The sequence below is a fragment of the Ochotona curzoniae genome, unplaced genomic scaffold (assembly GCF_017591425.1).
Source record: "Ochotona curzoniae isolate NIBS_2020 unplaced genomic scaffold, NIBS_Ocur_1.0 scaffold_1852, whole genome shotgun sequence".
Taxonomy (NCBI): Eukaryota; Metazoa; Chordata; class Mammalia; order Lagomorpha; family Ochotonidae; genus Ochotona; species Ochotona curzoniae.
The window spans coordinates 26295031-26310546 of record NW_024467087.1 but is presented as its reverse complement, the minus strand read 5'-3'; the positions used below and the strand labels follow the sequence as shown (position 1 = coordinate 26310546).

Below are 15516 nucleotides of genomic sequence, written 5' to 3'. Positions count from 1 at the left end.
CCCAGCTCCAGCCGCTGTGGTCACTTGGGACTACACCAGCAGATGAAAGATCTGTATGGGTGAATGAATGTGTGTGTGCATCTCCCTCTCTCTGTAACTCTGCCTCTCAAATTAAATAACAAAATCTTTTTAAAAGGGGGGAGTGGAGTTGATTCTCAAACCCCAGCACTCTAGCATGGGATGTGAGTACTCCAAGTGGTGTCTTACATGCTAGGCCAAATGCCAGCCCTTATTTTCAGCCTTTTAAGCTCTGCAGTCCTGTACTTTCTTTTTTCTAATGAAATATATAACATGCATTTAGGATTATGAATATATTGAAAACTTCTTGTTTCTTATTAATCTTCTCCACACATCATCTTTAAAGCCAAATAATGCCATCCATGGCAAAATGTATGAAACTTCGAACAGTAACACCTAGAACAAACTAGAATGTCATTTTCTAGCATTTGGCAGTGTCACTGAAGCCCAGTGGCAGTTGTGAAAACATACCATCTTACTAATATGTCATTGGCTAACATCTGACCCATCTCTTGGTTTGCATGTGGCACTCTAACTTGTGCAGAGTATTCAGCCAGTTTAAGTCTAGCTGAGGGCTTGAATACTCTGAAACCCAATTAAATACAACAATGCTTTAAAATAAGATGCATCCACAATTTGAAGCAAAAAAAAATGTTTAATGACACTCATGTTTAACACTTTACCACATTAGTGAAAGTTGGTAAGTCAACAGAGTGATGTTCGATGAGGAAAAGCCTCCTTTTCCTTACGAAAGATCTGAAATTTCGAAAGAGCAAAATAATTAACAAGTTATAATACAAACAACTGTATTGAGAATTAATAACTCAGAGAAACCAGCAAAAAATGCATCCCACAGGGACATAAATTCAAGCATTCCACATTCATCCACAATGCTACCTTTAAAGACATGATATTAAGATATCTTTATTCGTGTCACAACACCTCCTTAAGGCCCATCAATTTATAGTGATTCCTGCCACACTTTCTCCAATTCCCTAGCATTATCAATACGACCCAAATCACAATATCTCAGCTTACATTGCTTGTATGGATGCAGTCTCCCTGACCTAAACAATGAGCCTGACCAAGGAAAGGCCCCATGTTTTACCACTGTGTATGATCAGAGCCCGTGGCACACTGGTGATATGTGTAGGTCTGCGACCATTTTAAGCCATTCTCTCATTTCTTCCAATTCTGTTTACTCCATGACTCTCTCCTTAAATTTTTCTCTAATTGAGATGCCAGTAGCATTTTCTGTGACAAAGTAAATTCCCTACAAAATGTAGCCTGTGGTGTTAATATTTTAAGCACTGTATCTTCTGAAGACATCAGCACACAGGTTCAATTCTAAATCCACACTCAATGAGCAAACATGATAAGATACATGCCTGTCAGCAGAACATCTCCTTGTTATATGTCTCAGACCAAACTTTATATTATGCAACTTACCATTTTCAGTAAATATTTTTGTTTAAACAGAAGCAGACAAGTTGTCATCAAAATAGAAAATGCCACAAGGATAAATGGTATCACAAAAAAAAACAGAGTCTCTTCCCATGTATCACCTGGGATTAAAAATCACAGAAGAGGGAAGTGTTCAAAATTTTATTTACTATCTATGAAAACGAATTACTTTATAACTTCCTAGTAACCAGTAAAGAACTAAGTTAAACATGGCAACCACCTAACATGTTTATCAGTGCATAGATAACCACAGTTGCATTTGAGGATAACATTTCACTTATTTGTGCATTTTTTTTTTTTAGAAAATTACTACACTACTAAACTGTGGCAGCTTTTAACTTCACTATGAAAGACAACTCCTCAAAGCAAAATATTTCCTAATATCAATTTAAGATTTGACTTCATAAACTTTTCATTAAAATGACAAAAATATTAGCCATGTGATTAAATAAACATCTGCTATGTATCTCACAACACTCAGTAGAGCGTGTGTTTACTTATATTATGCTGCAGCGAGCATGAGTAGGTTTTTATTGAAATACCTGCGTGAGTATGGAACTAATCTTTTAAGGATTCTTGAAAACAATATATTTTTTGAAAGGCAGAGTGATAGAGATAGACAGAGTTGTATCTTCTGGTTTACTCCCCAAATGTCCACAGCCAGGGCTGAGTCAAGACAAAGCCAAGAGCCAGGAGCTCCATCAGAGACTCCTACATATGCAGCAGGAACCTAAGTACTTGTGCCATCACCTTCTGCCTTATGGGAGCATCATCAGGAAGCTGGATTGGAAGTAGGACTAAAACCAGCACTCCAATTTGGTTTGTGAGCTTCTGGAGTGCCAGCTCCTAAGACACCCAAGGTCACATTTTTAAAGTTAGCTGACACTTTAGAAACTAAAGGGAGGGATACATTTTGTTTTGTTTTGTTCTGTTTTGATTTGTTATTATAGAGCTGAACGTGTAATGGTTCTTCTGTGAAGCAAAAAAAATGAACAATAAAGAAAAACTACACTAAGTTTGTCTTTCCCAAATCTGCTTGTTTGGGAGTAACTTAGAACACCTTGAATCTTAGATCCAGATCTACAAACGTCCCTGAATTTGAACATTTTCTTTGTTTCATTCCCTTAAGATCTTATTTTTATACCAAATTCCCATGCTCGGTTCAGTCAAGATTTGTAAGGATATGATCCATAAATAAAGAATGCAAGTTGTTTCAAAAGCAAAATTAACAGTGGAAAGCGGGGAGTTTCTTCACTTCGTTTCCACTTGCTCTTCCTATACAGAATTAGTCCTGAAAGGGGTTTATATTTTTATTTCTGAAATGTTATTTCCTATTTTTATATAACTTGGAACATCCAGTAAGAAATAGGCTCAAGAATTTAGACGTGTGATTAAAAAAAAAAAAAGACAAACATGCTTTGTTTTCAGTTTCAAAGTCACGGGCGTTCAGCCTAGCAGTTACATGGCCCATATCATAAATCAGAGTGCCTGGGTTCGAGCAATGTTCTGTCTCCTGACTCAAGGTTCCCACTATTTCAGATCTTGGGAGACAGCAGTGGTGACTCAAGTGATTCCTGCCACCCATATGAGAAACCTGAAGTGGGGTCCCGGTTCCTGGCTTTAATGGCATTTGGGGAGTGAAACACTGGGTTGGAGAGCTCTCAGTTCTTCTCCTTCTCTTTCCAGCCCAACTCCCCCTCTGTGTGTGTGTGTGTGCCTCTCCTCTTCTTCCAAATAAATAAATAATATATTTTTTAAAAATCTGCCAAGATATATTCATCAGGACACAAGAAACCTATTGTCAATATCACTGACAAGAGTGTAAAACACATAAAAGGACGTATATTTTGAAGATGCAGCTAAAAAGCTTATATACTTTATACACAAATACTGCTTCATAAAAGATGCAATTCAGAACATAATTCTCTATAATTTCCTGATTTCTTATAGTGGTGACAAACATGAAATGTGTGAAACCACTAAATGTTCTAATTTCATATATCCTCTGGCTACAGTTGAGTTCTCCCTTGACCTATTTTGTTTTTCTCCATAGCATTGGTGATTGTATAATGTATTTAACTTTGTTTATTGCATAACCTGGAAGTAAAAGATAAGTTTCATGAGGGTAAACATTTATTTACTGCTATAACTCCAATATTCAAGAGTTTCAGCCTAGGTGGTTAATAAATATGGGAAAAATGATGATAGTATTACATTCATAGGGAGATAATGAAGATTTCACTATAGCAAAAATATCACATGAAAGGAGATGAATCACTGATACAAATATTATCTCTCTTTATATCTGCATATGTATTTATGGAGCATCCATATATACTTGAAACAGCAATGCTGTTTTTCTTCAGTTTTGAACAATTATTAGTAATTTCTACAGATAAAGCTAGTACATTGTGAAGCACAATTATATTTTTCCTTTACAGATATTTTATGCTGCTATATAATTTAAATGTCTTTTACAATAAGTCACTTTAAGTCTGTGTTGGGAGCCAGTGGGATATGAATTTTACTAACCATGACAGCTTAATTAGAAAACCATTAGTTGGACATAGAACTAGACATTCAAACAATATATGCTGACCTAATCTTGCTTTAAGATTTTTATTATCTTCAAACCGAAAACATAAGAATATGTTGATTAAAATATGTGTCTAGCTTGGGTGTCGTGGTACAGTGGATATAGCTACTATATCACTTACTAAAGTGTTTGGTTTAGGATACTCTGTACTTCCAACATAGCTCCCTGAAATAGCCTGGGGACTCAGGAGAAGATGACCTAAATGTTTGGGTCCCTGGAACACCCAGATGGAATTCCTGGTTCCTGGCTTTAACCTACCTATCATTGTAGACATGTAGGAAGTAAGCCAGCTAGTAGATGCCTCTGTGTGTGTGTGTCACCCCGCCATTCAAATAAATAAATAAATCATTTATTTTAAGGCTTCTGAGCACAGTGTTGTGATGGTATAAGTAAGTTAAACCTCCAGCTGCAACACCAGTATTCTATCAAAAGTGCCTCTTTAAGTCCTACTTGTTCTGCTCCTGACCCACGTCCCTGATAATAACAAAGCAGTGGAGGATTGTCCAAATATTTGGAGATGTACCACCCGTGGGGGAGAGTGAGATGGAGTTTCTGGCTCCTGGCTTCTGGCTCAATCCAGGCCCAGCCATTATGACCATCTGCAGAGTAGTCCATAGATGGAAGATTGCTCTCTTTCTCTCCCTATCTATCTCCTTCCCTCCCCAACCTTTATTACTTTGCCTTTCAAATAAATAAATCTTTTAAAAGATGCTCTTGCTCTGCCCCCAACAGAACTAGCAGGTTTTCTTTACTGACACTTGTAAAAGTAAGAATACTGGTAAATAGAAGTATAACAAGACACCTAGTTCTAAGTGAATATTAGTCAATAAACCTGTTTGAGCTAGTAGCTAACTTACCCTTTCCTGACAGTGATAGTGCAAAAGCTATCAATTTCCACAATTACAAAACACATTGAGAGAAAATTAGCATTCCTAGGAAAACAATTTCTTTCTATTATTAAGTTACTGTTCTTTCAGTACATACTTCTCCAACATTCTTCATCACTCCATTCACTCCAAATTCCATCATCTGCACAATAGATGTTCACTCGGCTTCTTACTGAAAAGCATAATTCTTGACTTTCGTTTGATGTTCTAATGACGTACAATTCATTGTCAAATGTGGTGGTCTGAAAATCAAGGAAAGCATTAAGATTTAATGTTTTGCTCTAATACAACTATACAGATTCCATCTGTTAGTTTCAAAGTAAGTTTTGTTACATAAAACAAATGTATCAAAAACTAGAAAAATGTAATCCATCAGTAATTATCTCTTTGTGCTTTGCATGGAGGACTTAAAAACTGTTCTTTTTCTAATCTACACTTGAACATTTTTCTATAGTAATAATGGATCACTTGTAAGAGGGGGCCGAATTCTTCAGCAACTTTGAATGCTGTAATGACCTGGATTTGTACTAGAATCAATTTCTCAGATTTCATAAACTTCAGAATATTAAATACACTGAATTACTCTAAGACAACACCGTCACATAAATGTTGTCTCTATGGAAACTGTGGAGTTCGTGTACATGTAGCCCTTTTTTCCATATTATTTTGGTTAGCCTGCATCAAGATCTGTGTAAACTTGTAGTTGTTGTGAAACTACTGCTTCAGCTATAACAACAATACAAGTCTCAGTGATCTCACAGGGGAAAAAAAATTCACTGCGGTAATTACTTCAATTTTGAATTTCAAAGAGTTGAACAGTTTTTTCATCCAAATAACAGTTTAATTTTGTTGTAACTTCTCTTGGAAACAGTACAATGCAGTTTAGACTTTGGTGAACTGGGAATTAGACCTGTGTAATTTTTAGTCAGTTCATCTCCGAATAAGCCAATTTAACATCAGCTTTGTTATCTGCATGTGAAATGAATTAATCAGTACCGGTGGCCCACCTATGCATCATCATAATCTTTAATTGGAAACCAATGATCAAGGTGCAAAGTTAAAGACATCACCATTTTGTTGGTGCTAGTTTTACAACCATTGAACGCTCCTGTTAGCTAGTCCTTTTCCCTGGCACATGCAATCCTCTTGCAGCCCTGTCTTACTCTAATTTTGACATGACAATTCTTACTCAAGTGGTGTTTTGATTTGCTTTGTCTTTACCTGAGTTCTCTGTACAAGCCATTTTAGGTCCTTAGGAATTTTGGTTTATTGACACAATATTGGAAACAATGAACCAGATTATCTCCATAGTTCTATTTAGCCTTCAAATCGCTTAGAGTACGCTTGTGGCCTAGAAGTTAGGTTTCCCGGCTCTAGCTCCTATCTTCAACTTCCTGTTAATGTACTTCCTGAGAGGTAACAGTGATGGCTCAAGTGATTAAGTTCTGGCTGCACACATGGGACACTTAGATTGAGTTCCAGCTTCCTGCTTTGGCCTCACTCTAACTTCAACCAGTGAAGGCATTTGATGAGAGAATCAATAAATACAGGCTCACTGATTGACTCTCTCTCTCTCTCTGTCTCCCAAATAACATTTTGAAAAAAAAAAAAAAACCTTGTATGATTATTTGTACTTTCAAATTCTAAACCACATTCTTTTGTCAACAAGATTATCTGGCCTTCTGGAAGCTAATATTATATTCCTCATACGGATAGCAACTGTTCTTTATCCTTAAGTTTACTATTTAAAATGTCATGTTCATGATTTTCCCAAATAAGTGCAATGTTCTTACAATCCAGGGAGTATCATCTTCAGTGAGCTCAACCTCATAGATGAAGCACTTGGCTGGAATGGGTCCTCTTGGTATGTTCCACTGCAGGTTGACTTCAAGTACATTCGATACATCAATGTCAAGATAGTCTGGTGGTATAGGTTTCACTGAAAAACAAAAGGAAACCATTTCAGTGGGAAATTCAGCAACAGCCCTTATTCAATGGTTGGGACAAATGATAACAAGCCTCCCAGGCTTCCTCTGATAAGAATTAAAATCTAAGTTGTAATTTAACCTAGATGAGTTCATTCAGAAATATTATTCTGGAAACCCATATTTTTCATGAGTCACACATTTACAAGTATTTTAACCTAAGGCAATAGTGAGAAGACTCACATCATTACAATCATTTTTATACTTTGCATCATTGGAAACTAGAAGTTCAAACTCAGTACTTAGTATTACTTTTACTATCACCTCATTTGATGGCCGTTACATGCCAGCACTTTGCCAAAACTGCTTCACCATAATCTCATTCATGTCTCCCAAGAAACCTGTGTGGTGATCCTCTAAAACTTTCATTTCACTAATAAGGAAATCAAACCTATGTTAAGTAATTGCCCCAGATCACACATCTAGAAAGTGATAGATCCAACATTTACACCAAGATCTGGTTGACTCTAGAACCTGTTGCTCTTATAACTGTTCGTGCTGGTGTTGCATTCCTCTATCTATCTGTCTATCTATCTTACATACAACTAATTTCTTTGGTGATTATAAATTGCCTAAATGGAAATAATATATTCAAATTTAAAGTTGACATATCACCTAGATTTTGAAGTTGCAGAACGAAATAGCTGGATCTGATAGGCATGGAGTTTGATGATCCATTAACACAGACATAGAAATCTTTATAGTCTGGTGACTCCAGTTGGGGAAACCTGCATCCAACATTTTTTCCATTATTCTTGATATAATCAGTACATTGTAATGCATGATTCAAACCGTCATACCTGTAAAAAAAAAAAAAGCATTGTGAGAATTGTACTTAGCAATATCTTCAGATATCATGGTTCCATTTAAGACAACACATAGCTTTATATATCATTTATATATATCATTTACATATTATTTAACATATACAGTATCAATTGAGCACCTACTATTTGACAGTCCTCGTGGTAAGCACTAAGGTATAACAATGGGAAAACAGACATAATCAATAATTTCATGGACAGTATCATCTGATGGAAATCTTCACAAAGATATGACAAGGATTCCTACTCATGTACTTATGTTATGCTGAGTCACCAAGAGGGGTTCAGAATCAAAGAATAAGTACCTTATTAATAAAGTCTAGGATTTATATAAAGAGTACAGCATTATAGCACCTGTTACATATAACTGGGAGATTTATTATAGAAGAACTATTTAATAATAGATTTAACAAATATTGTCATGTTTACCAAAAAGAATGAAAACCTTCAGGCATATAACACATATGTCAAGAGCTAAACCTCAGAAACGTCAACTGTGGGAGGGTGGGCATAAAAAGAGGAAGAACTATTTAATTAAAACTATAATTTTCTGATTCTCCTAAATATGAAATGCTAGTATATGATTTAAAGTTCATCCCAGTTATCGAGCTAACTGCAAATGCTGGGGTTTTCCCTACCAACTACCAAAGCAACAGATGAGTGATGCATTTTCTTAAAGAGCAGTTTGAAATGAAAAATATAACATTACCTACAAAAGTAGTCAAAAGCCTCTTTTGAATGAGGGATGTGGCAGATGATGAGGTGTTGATACGAATATATAGACTTTGCTTAATTTTATATCAAGACTTATTTTAGGGCTAAACTTCTGAGTTAAAGTTTGAGTTCCAGCCATAATTTTACATAAATTTCCTTTTGTACCAGTGGTGGAGATTCATGATTCCCTTATTTTCTAATCTCTTAAATGTTAATATTTATTCCTCCTTAGTCCACACTAAGGTGAGGATAAAGTTTTGGTAAACATGAACCATAATACACGAGAGGGTGGGGATTTTATCATATTCAAATTCTTGTCATTTTTTCCTCTAGAACAGCACCCAACAGTCAATAAATTATGTTTGTGAAATTGATGAATAATTTAAACTTAGAATTTTACATCAAATTCTAGATTAACAAGCTGAAATCCTAAAGACACCAAATGAAATGATATAGAGATTAGAACTCAGATTCAGCATTATTGTTGGCTTATATTTTATCATTCATACATTATGATTTTATAGAAATAAAAAGTAATGTTACTCCCTCTCTATTTTCTCATTATTTCATTAGTGTGTATATTTTTGTAATTACCTATAAATTTACAAATTTCAACACCATTTGTTTCATTCATTCAATGACTAATTAGTGATCATCTACTATGGACATAGCAGAGTAGAAGTAATCAAAACAAATACTTTTAAAAAGTTCATGTCCATCAATAAGTTAAAATCTCAGAAAAAAAAAACGAAGTGCATACATACGAGGAGCATTTAAATACCATCTGGAGATGGGGATGAACTCCAAGGGAAACTGCTGGACATGTTTAGACAATGGGATGATGGACTGTCTGACACTGTACCAGCAATGTCGGGGCACACTTAAAAAATAGAGTGATGAAATTATAACTCCTTATGAAGGACTATACTGTTGTAACACTATGGAGAAAATCAGTCAGGGGTGGGAATGGGGAAACGGGGAATCCCAGACTCTACAGAATTGTACCATAAAATTCAAATTTTAAAATAAAATTTTTTTAAAAAAAGAAATGCCATCTGGACAATAAAGTTACAAACAGTAACAGTTCAGAGAAAAAATGAACAGAAGCTGACATGATCGTAATGTATTAATGAAATTGGATACTAAATGAACCTTCAAAAATGAATGACAATTCACAAAAGAAACAGAAAGGGGGCATTCCAAATGGCACGGCACACAAGAGACATCAAACATTACAACACGGGTAAAGAAGAAGAAGAAGAAGAAGAAGAAGAAACATTTGAATCTAATTGAAATAGAACATTCATGCTAGATAGTAGATGACAATGTTGGAAGTGCAGTGATACAGGAAGGCAGGGACTTGAATGGCTGCCTAGATTTCATCCTGGGAGTAATGAGTTGCCACTGAATGTTTTGAATATGAAATGGTATATGAAAATGGCAATGTAGGAAGATAAAAGTCGGCTTCAGTGCAAAGAATGAATAAGGAGGGTGGAGCCTGGAAGCAGAATGCTCATCATTTGGTAGGCTACGATAATCATCCAGGTATGGAATGAGTGAAGCCTGCAAAACAGTTCTTAGAGATGAGAAATCCATAACAGAGGTACAATTTTGCAAAATATATGGTGATCATATTATCGTGAAATGACTAAGGAATGAAGTAAACAGAAGAATCAAGAATGTTTTAAATTTAAAAGCCTCAGACAGGTAAGCAGGTAAAAAGTAAAAACACAGGATCCATTTTAATAAATAACTTAAAAGACAAGGATATAAAATATGACATGGTCTCTATGTGTCTGTCTCTTTACCTTTCAGATAAATAAAAAGGAAATAAAAGTTTTTGAGTATGCCAAAAATTTTAGGGTATAAATTCCTCCATGTAAAGGATAGAAGAAGTAATCCAGTACAGATATAGGCATTTCTTATTTTACTTATTAAATGCTTCCCAGGATCTATAACTTAAACCCACTTATTCCCATTGAAAATTACAAATAATTACAAGCATTTATCATCACAAATATAATTCATATTCATTTAGTGGAAACATAGTCAATCATAATGTGGGTTAATTTTGATACATATTATTCTAATATTTAATTCTAATTATATAATTACTTACCAGTAAAACAGATAGTAATTGGCATCAGAACGTATACCTTTGCCTGGTTTCCAAGAACAGAACAAATTTTGCCAGTTGTAATACACGCAATCAATATCTTGAATTTTAGTGTCCACATTTCCTAAGAAATGAATAAAGTGTGAATACTTGAAAAGCACGTTGATGAATCGCTTGTGAAATTCCTATGCAATTTTATTTCATTTCATTTGACCTTTCTGCTTCATTTAGCAATCAACATAATCAAAAATATTTCAAAAGGAAGTTATTGTGTAAGTGGGACATGCCAAACGAAAAAAAAAAATGAGGGCTCATGACATTAGTATAAGCATATAACAGATTAAATTTACTATTCTGGAATGCTATAAGTAGTTAAGCAAATACCAACACATGTTCACTACAATGATTCCAAACCTGGGAATTGTATTAATATGAGAAACATGAATTTTACCAACACGTTTGCTGATTTAGCAATTTTGCTGTTTAGTAGTCACCCACTACTAAACACTTTATTTCGTGTTACAATGTCACAAAATCTATTGTGTATATGAGTACAATCAGGTGCATACTGAGTTAAGGGATTTGTTCCCTATTTATATTGTTCTGAGAGTATTAAATCTATAAAGAGATCTATGACTTAACCTTGCTCTGGCATCCAGTATGTAGCTTCTGACCATGAACTTCGAATTTCTGATCCGTTCGTGCATTGCTTTGGCAAAACAGTATGGACTTTGGCTTCAATGCCTTTGTTTAGATCGAACCCATATTTGTAATACAGATTCTTAGTGATGACAGTCTGTTTGATAAAATAGAAACAAAAGTCAAACTTCAAAACATACCTGGTATGATGAACTAAATCATTAATATCCTGGAAAGTAATATCAATCTAAGATACTCCTGAGGATGATTACCTGACACAATGCCCCAGCTATATTTCTGGCAGAGCTCACCTGTACACCACATCATTCTATGAAAGCATGTGAATTTTAACATGTCAGTCAGCCAAAAAATCAAAAATAAGTAAATAAGTAAATAAATAAATAGGAATGCCTGGAAGAGGAAGAAGTCTCTGGAGTAGAAAACGCAGAGTAACCACTTTGGAACTAGATAATTTTCACAAATCACATATATATAACATGGCCAATGATGCTACTTTTCAAATGTAATACAAAATTTTCAAGAATCACATACAGTGAACTCTAGGAGGTAACCATTGAAATTTGAACAAATTGTGAGCTCCTGGAAGATGAAGATCATAATTCTGCTGCACCACATCATCAACCCTATATGTATTCTACCTCACAGAGTGTATAGTACATATTGTACTGGATTCAAATTTTCCCTTGAAATTAAGTTAGGGAGGTAAAAGGATGCCTTCCGCAACAGAAATGGCTGAAAGAACATGCTTGTTGAATATGTGAATTGCTAATAATTCAGTAAACTTTCATTAACAATATAATACACATGCACAAGAACAATGCTGTGTCCTGTAAGAAGGCATACAAATAAGGTTTGATTCATACAGACACACCTCACTGTCCAATAGCACCCAGAAGACTCATGTCTAATTAACTGGAAGACATGGTAAAATGCATACAAGCTTCTGAAGTCCATATTTCACGGGATCAAGTTTTTTCTTCCTGAACTTCCAATGGTATCGTCACAATGGATGGGGTGAAAAGAGATGAGACAGGATGTCCAGGAAATAGAAGGAGGCATAACAGCTTGTTATTTACTACTTAGAACTATTGAGAAACAAAAATTGGAGTAGGGGCACTGAAGTCAGGACTCACGAGAAAATACCTAATGATCACTCTGAAGGTGCAAGTGTATGCTTTACTTACTTTCCATTTTCCACCATCAATGCTTCGGAACTGTAATTCATATTCTACAGTGCATTGTTTGAAGTTTTCCAGGGACACTGGAGGTTGCCAACGCAAATACAGGAAACCTAAATATCCAGGATCAATTATCTCAAAATCCTCAGGAGGATTAACTGAAACAAAAATCAATAAAATAATTTATGACAAACATTGTTATAAGTTGTTCTGAAATGCCCATCAATGGATGAATATATTAAATATGTTATACATTGAAGTAATGGAATATTGTTAAATCATAACAAAGGAATGAAGTACTGATTCATTCTACAACATGGAAGATTCTAGAAAAAAAAATCAGTGCTAAGTGAATGAAGCCAGTCACAAAGCAAGGCACTGTTTGCATATAAACAAAATACATATATATTTTTATATATCTCTTCTGTATATATATATATATACATATCTCATATGTATGTATCTTGTATATATACTCATACATACATATACTTCAAGAGGTTTATAAATATGAGGTATATTTATTATATAAGAGGTATATATATATATACACTTCAAGAAGTTTATGAAACATGAAAATAAAAGATAATGTACATTTCTCACAAACATTGTAGACTTTTTGTATAGGATGTATATATGCCCCAGCTACAAGCAGCTGTCTAAGTTACCTTGTACCTAGGCAAGTGTTACACTGCTGGAAGAAAAGCAGCTAGTAGCTGGTGAGCATTCTGGGCCTGATTAATGCCAGATTTGTATGATCTATACAAGGGCAATAATAGTTGCTTACTCTTTTTTCCCCCTTAAACATATGTGGGGAAGGCCACGAACTCCAGGCTGGGACACACCACCCTGGGTCCCAAGCCAGAGAGGGAGCTGTAGATTGCGTGGAGAATAGTGTCTGGGGACATACTGGAGTGGGAGCTGCTGACGACATGTTTGACAGGGAGGGGATGGCTTCTGAAGTTGTCCATGGACTGGGCCACTATACTCACTGAGATGGGGAAGCAAGGGAGCATCTCTGGGTCAGGTCAAGGCACCTGCCCACATGGGCGACTTGGGTTGGCTAAGCACATCACCTGCTACCCACCGGCATTCGCAAAAGCTGGGGCTGGGGAACATGCCTGGCTGGGCTAGGCCACCATACCCACCCACAAGTGTTATACCAGTGGTGAGCCATGTGAGGCTGGGTCTCAGCACCCACAGACTGCAAGAAAACCAGATCTGGGTGGACAGATCCCAGGAAGGGAATTGTGGGCTTGCCTTTGTGGGATTGCAGCACCAGCTGGTATTCACGGAGATTGGAGTGGCGATGGGCAGTCAGGGTGCACTATAGGACTCAACTGAGAGGAAACCCACCTGACACTCACGGGAACTGGGGCTGAGAGGAGGCCGGGGAGGGCCAGGCTGCAGGACCCAAGAGCACATGTAAGGGCTGGGACTGATAGCAGTGCGTGCCAAGCAGGGTCACTGCCCCACTGATACTCCTGAGATCCAGACCTGGGAGCACATCTGGTAGGGGAACTTGGGGAATTCTTCTACTAAGTCATAACTCCCTCGGAGGATCATAAGAGTTGGGGCTGGAGTTGGGCCAGGCCAGGCAAGTCTATAGCACTCAGCAGAATGTGTGTGGGCTGAGTCTAGGAACAAGCCAGGCTGGGCCAGACCTCAGCACCTTCTAGCACACAGGACAGCCATGACAGTGTGTGGGCTGTACCCGGCTGTGACACCCTCCAGCAAGAGCTGAGATGGTGAGTAGGCCAGGCCAGGATGGTTTGAAACACCCACCAAAACACACAAGAATCAGGGCTGGGGGCAGGACTAGTAGGACAACTCTGTGAACTCCCCTAATGGGTACAACTCCCATTAGTGAGTGTGAGAGCTGGGGCTGTGGGCAGATAAGCCTGGGCAAGGCTGCAGCAACTACTGGCATGCATGTGGGTTGGATATGGGTGTGGCCCAGACTGGGCTAGGCTCTAACACCTGCTGGCATTTGCAAGAGCCAGAATGGGTACATGACAAGCTGGGCTAGGCTGCAGCACCTATCAGTTACATAAGAGCCAATCTGGAGGTAGGGCTGGATGGGCTTGGCTGTAGTACCCACCATTGAGAGACAGAATGGGTGCAATCCAGTGAAGCTAGGCCACAGTATACACTAGTGCATGCCAACACTAGGGGCCAACCGAGTCTGGGTAGCAGCATCCGTTGACATACGCAAAATGGGTTGCTGGGAGTAGGACTGGTAGGGGAACTTCAAGGACTCCCTTGCTGGGCTGTTGTTTCCACTTTTGAACATGAGAGCTTGGACTGTGGGCAGGCCAGGCTGAGCTGGGCTGCTGTAATTAGCTGGTTCATATGAAAGCCAGAATGTATATGGATTAGTCGAGCTAGGCAAGTGCAAGGACTGGGTGCAAGTCATGTTAAGTTGGACCCTTCTGGCAAGTGCAAGATCATGGTCTGGGAACATGCTCGACAGAACTGTAGGCATTTCCCTGCTAGGCTGTACTTATTATAGCTGGTGAGCACAAGAACCAGGTCTGAGAGCAGGCCAGGTTGGACAAGGGGATGGCACCTGTTGGCATACATGAGAGCAGGATTTGTAGATGGGTCAAGCTGAATGCATGTGTATGCATGAGAGACACATGTCCTAAGGGCTGGGCCAAGCAGAGGCTGCAACAGAGGCTGGTGTGCACCAAAATCAGGGCTGGGGATGGGTCTTGTAGGGAATACCACATGAGGATTAGGCCTGTGGCAGGCAGGCTGGACTGGGTTGCAGCACCCGTCGATTTGTGTCAGATATGGGGCTCAGGCAGAATTGTCCAGACAGTTGCATTCCCCAATAAGTGTGTTAGCTAGTGCAGGTGACAGATGGAACTTGATCCTGCACTACCTGGCACACTCGAGGCAAGTCTGAGGTAATCTCAGGCAAGGTTTCTTGGGGAACTTCTCAACTAGACCACTGGATTCAGATCCTGGCCACAAGAAAAGAAGCACAGGATGTGTGATTTGACCTTGGTGTGCATGTGTCAGGACTGGGCCTCCCCAGTTGCTGACGCCTGTGCAGTGGACAGCATGTC

The 15516-nt window shown here is 37.7% G+C and overlaps 1 protein-coding gene across 2 annotated transcripts in view; it reads right to left on the bottom strand.

Annotated features, from left to right (window-relative positions):
- Positions 1-653: 653 nt before the first annotated feature.
- Positions 654-15516, bottom strand: part of IL13RA2 (interleukin 13 receptor subunit alpha 2) — a 34707-nt gene continuing 19844 nt past the window's right edge. The window contains exons 3-10 of one of the 2 annotated variants that reach the window (XM_040999913.1): positions 12449-12600; positions 11247-11400; positions 10608-10728; positions 7566-7750; positions 6759-6904; positions 5063-5207; positions 1468-1583; positions 654-774 (exon numbers count right to left, since the gene is read on the bottom strand). In XM_040999913.1, coding sequence (XP_040855847.1) covers positions 724-774; positions 1468-1583; positions 5063-5207; positions 6759-6904; positions 7566-7750; positions 10608-10728; positions 11247-11400; positions 12449-12600 — 1070 coding nt within the window. In that variant the 3' untranslated portion in view covers positions 654-723. The remainder of the gene's footprint in view (positions 775-1467; positions 1584-5062; positions 5208-6758; positions 6905-7565; positions 7751-10607; positions 10729-11246; positions 11401-12448; positions 12601-15516) is intronic. The other variant, XM_040999914.1, reaches the window with a different exon arrangement.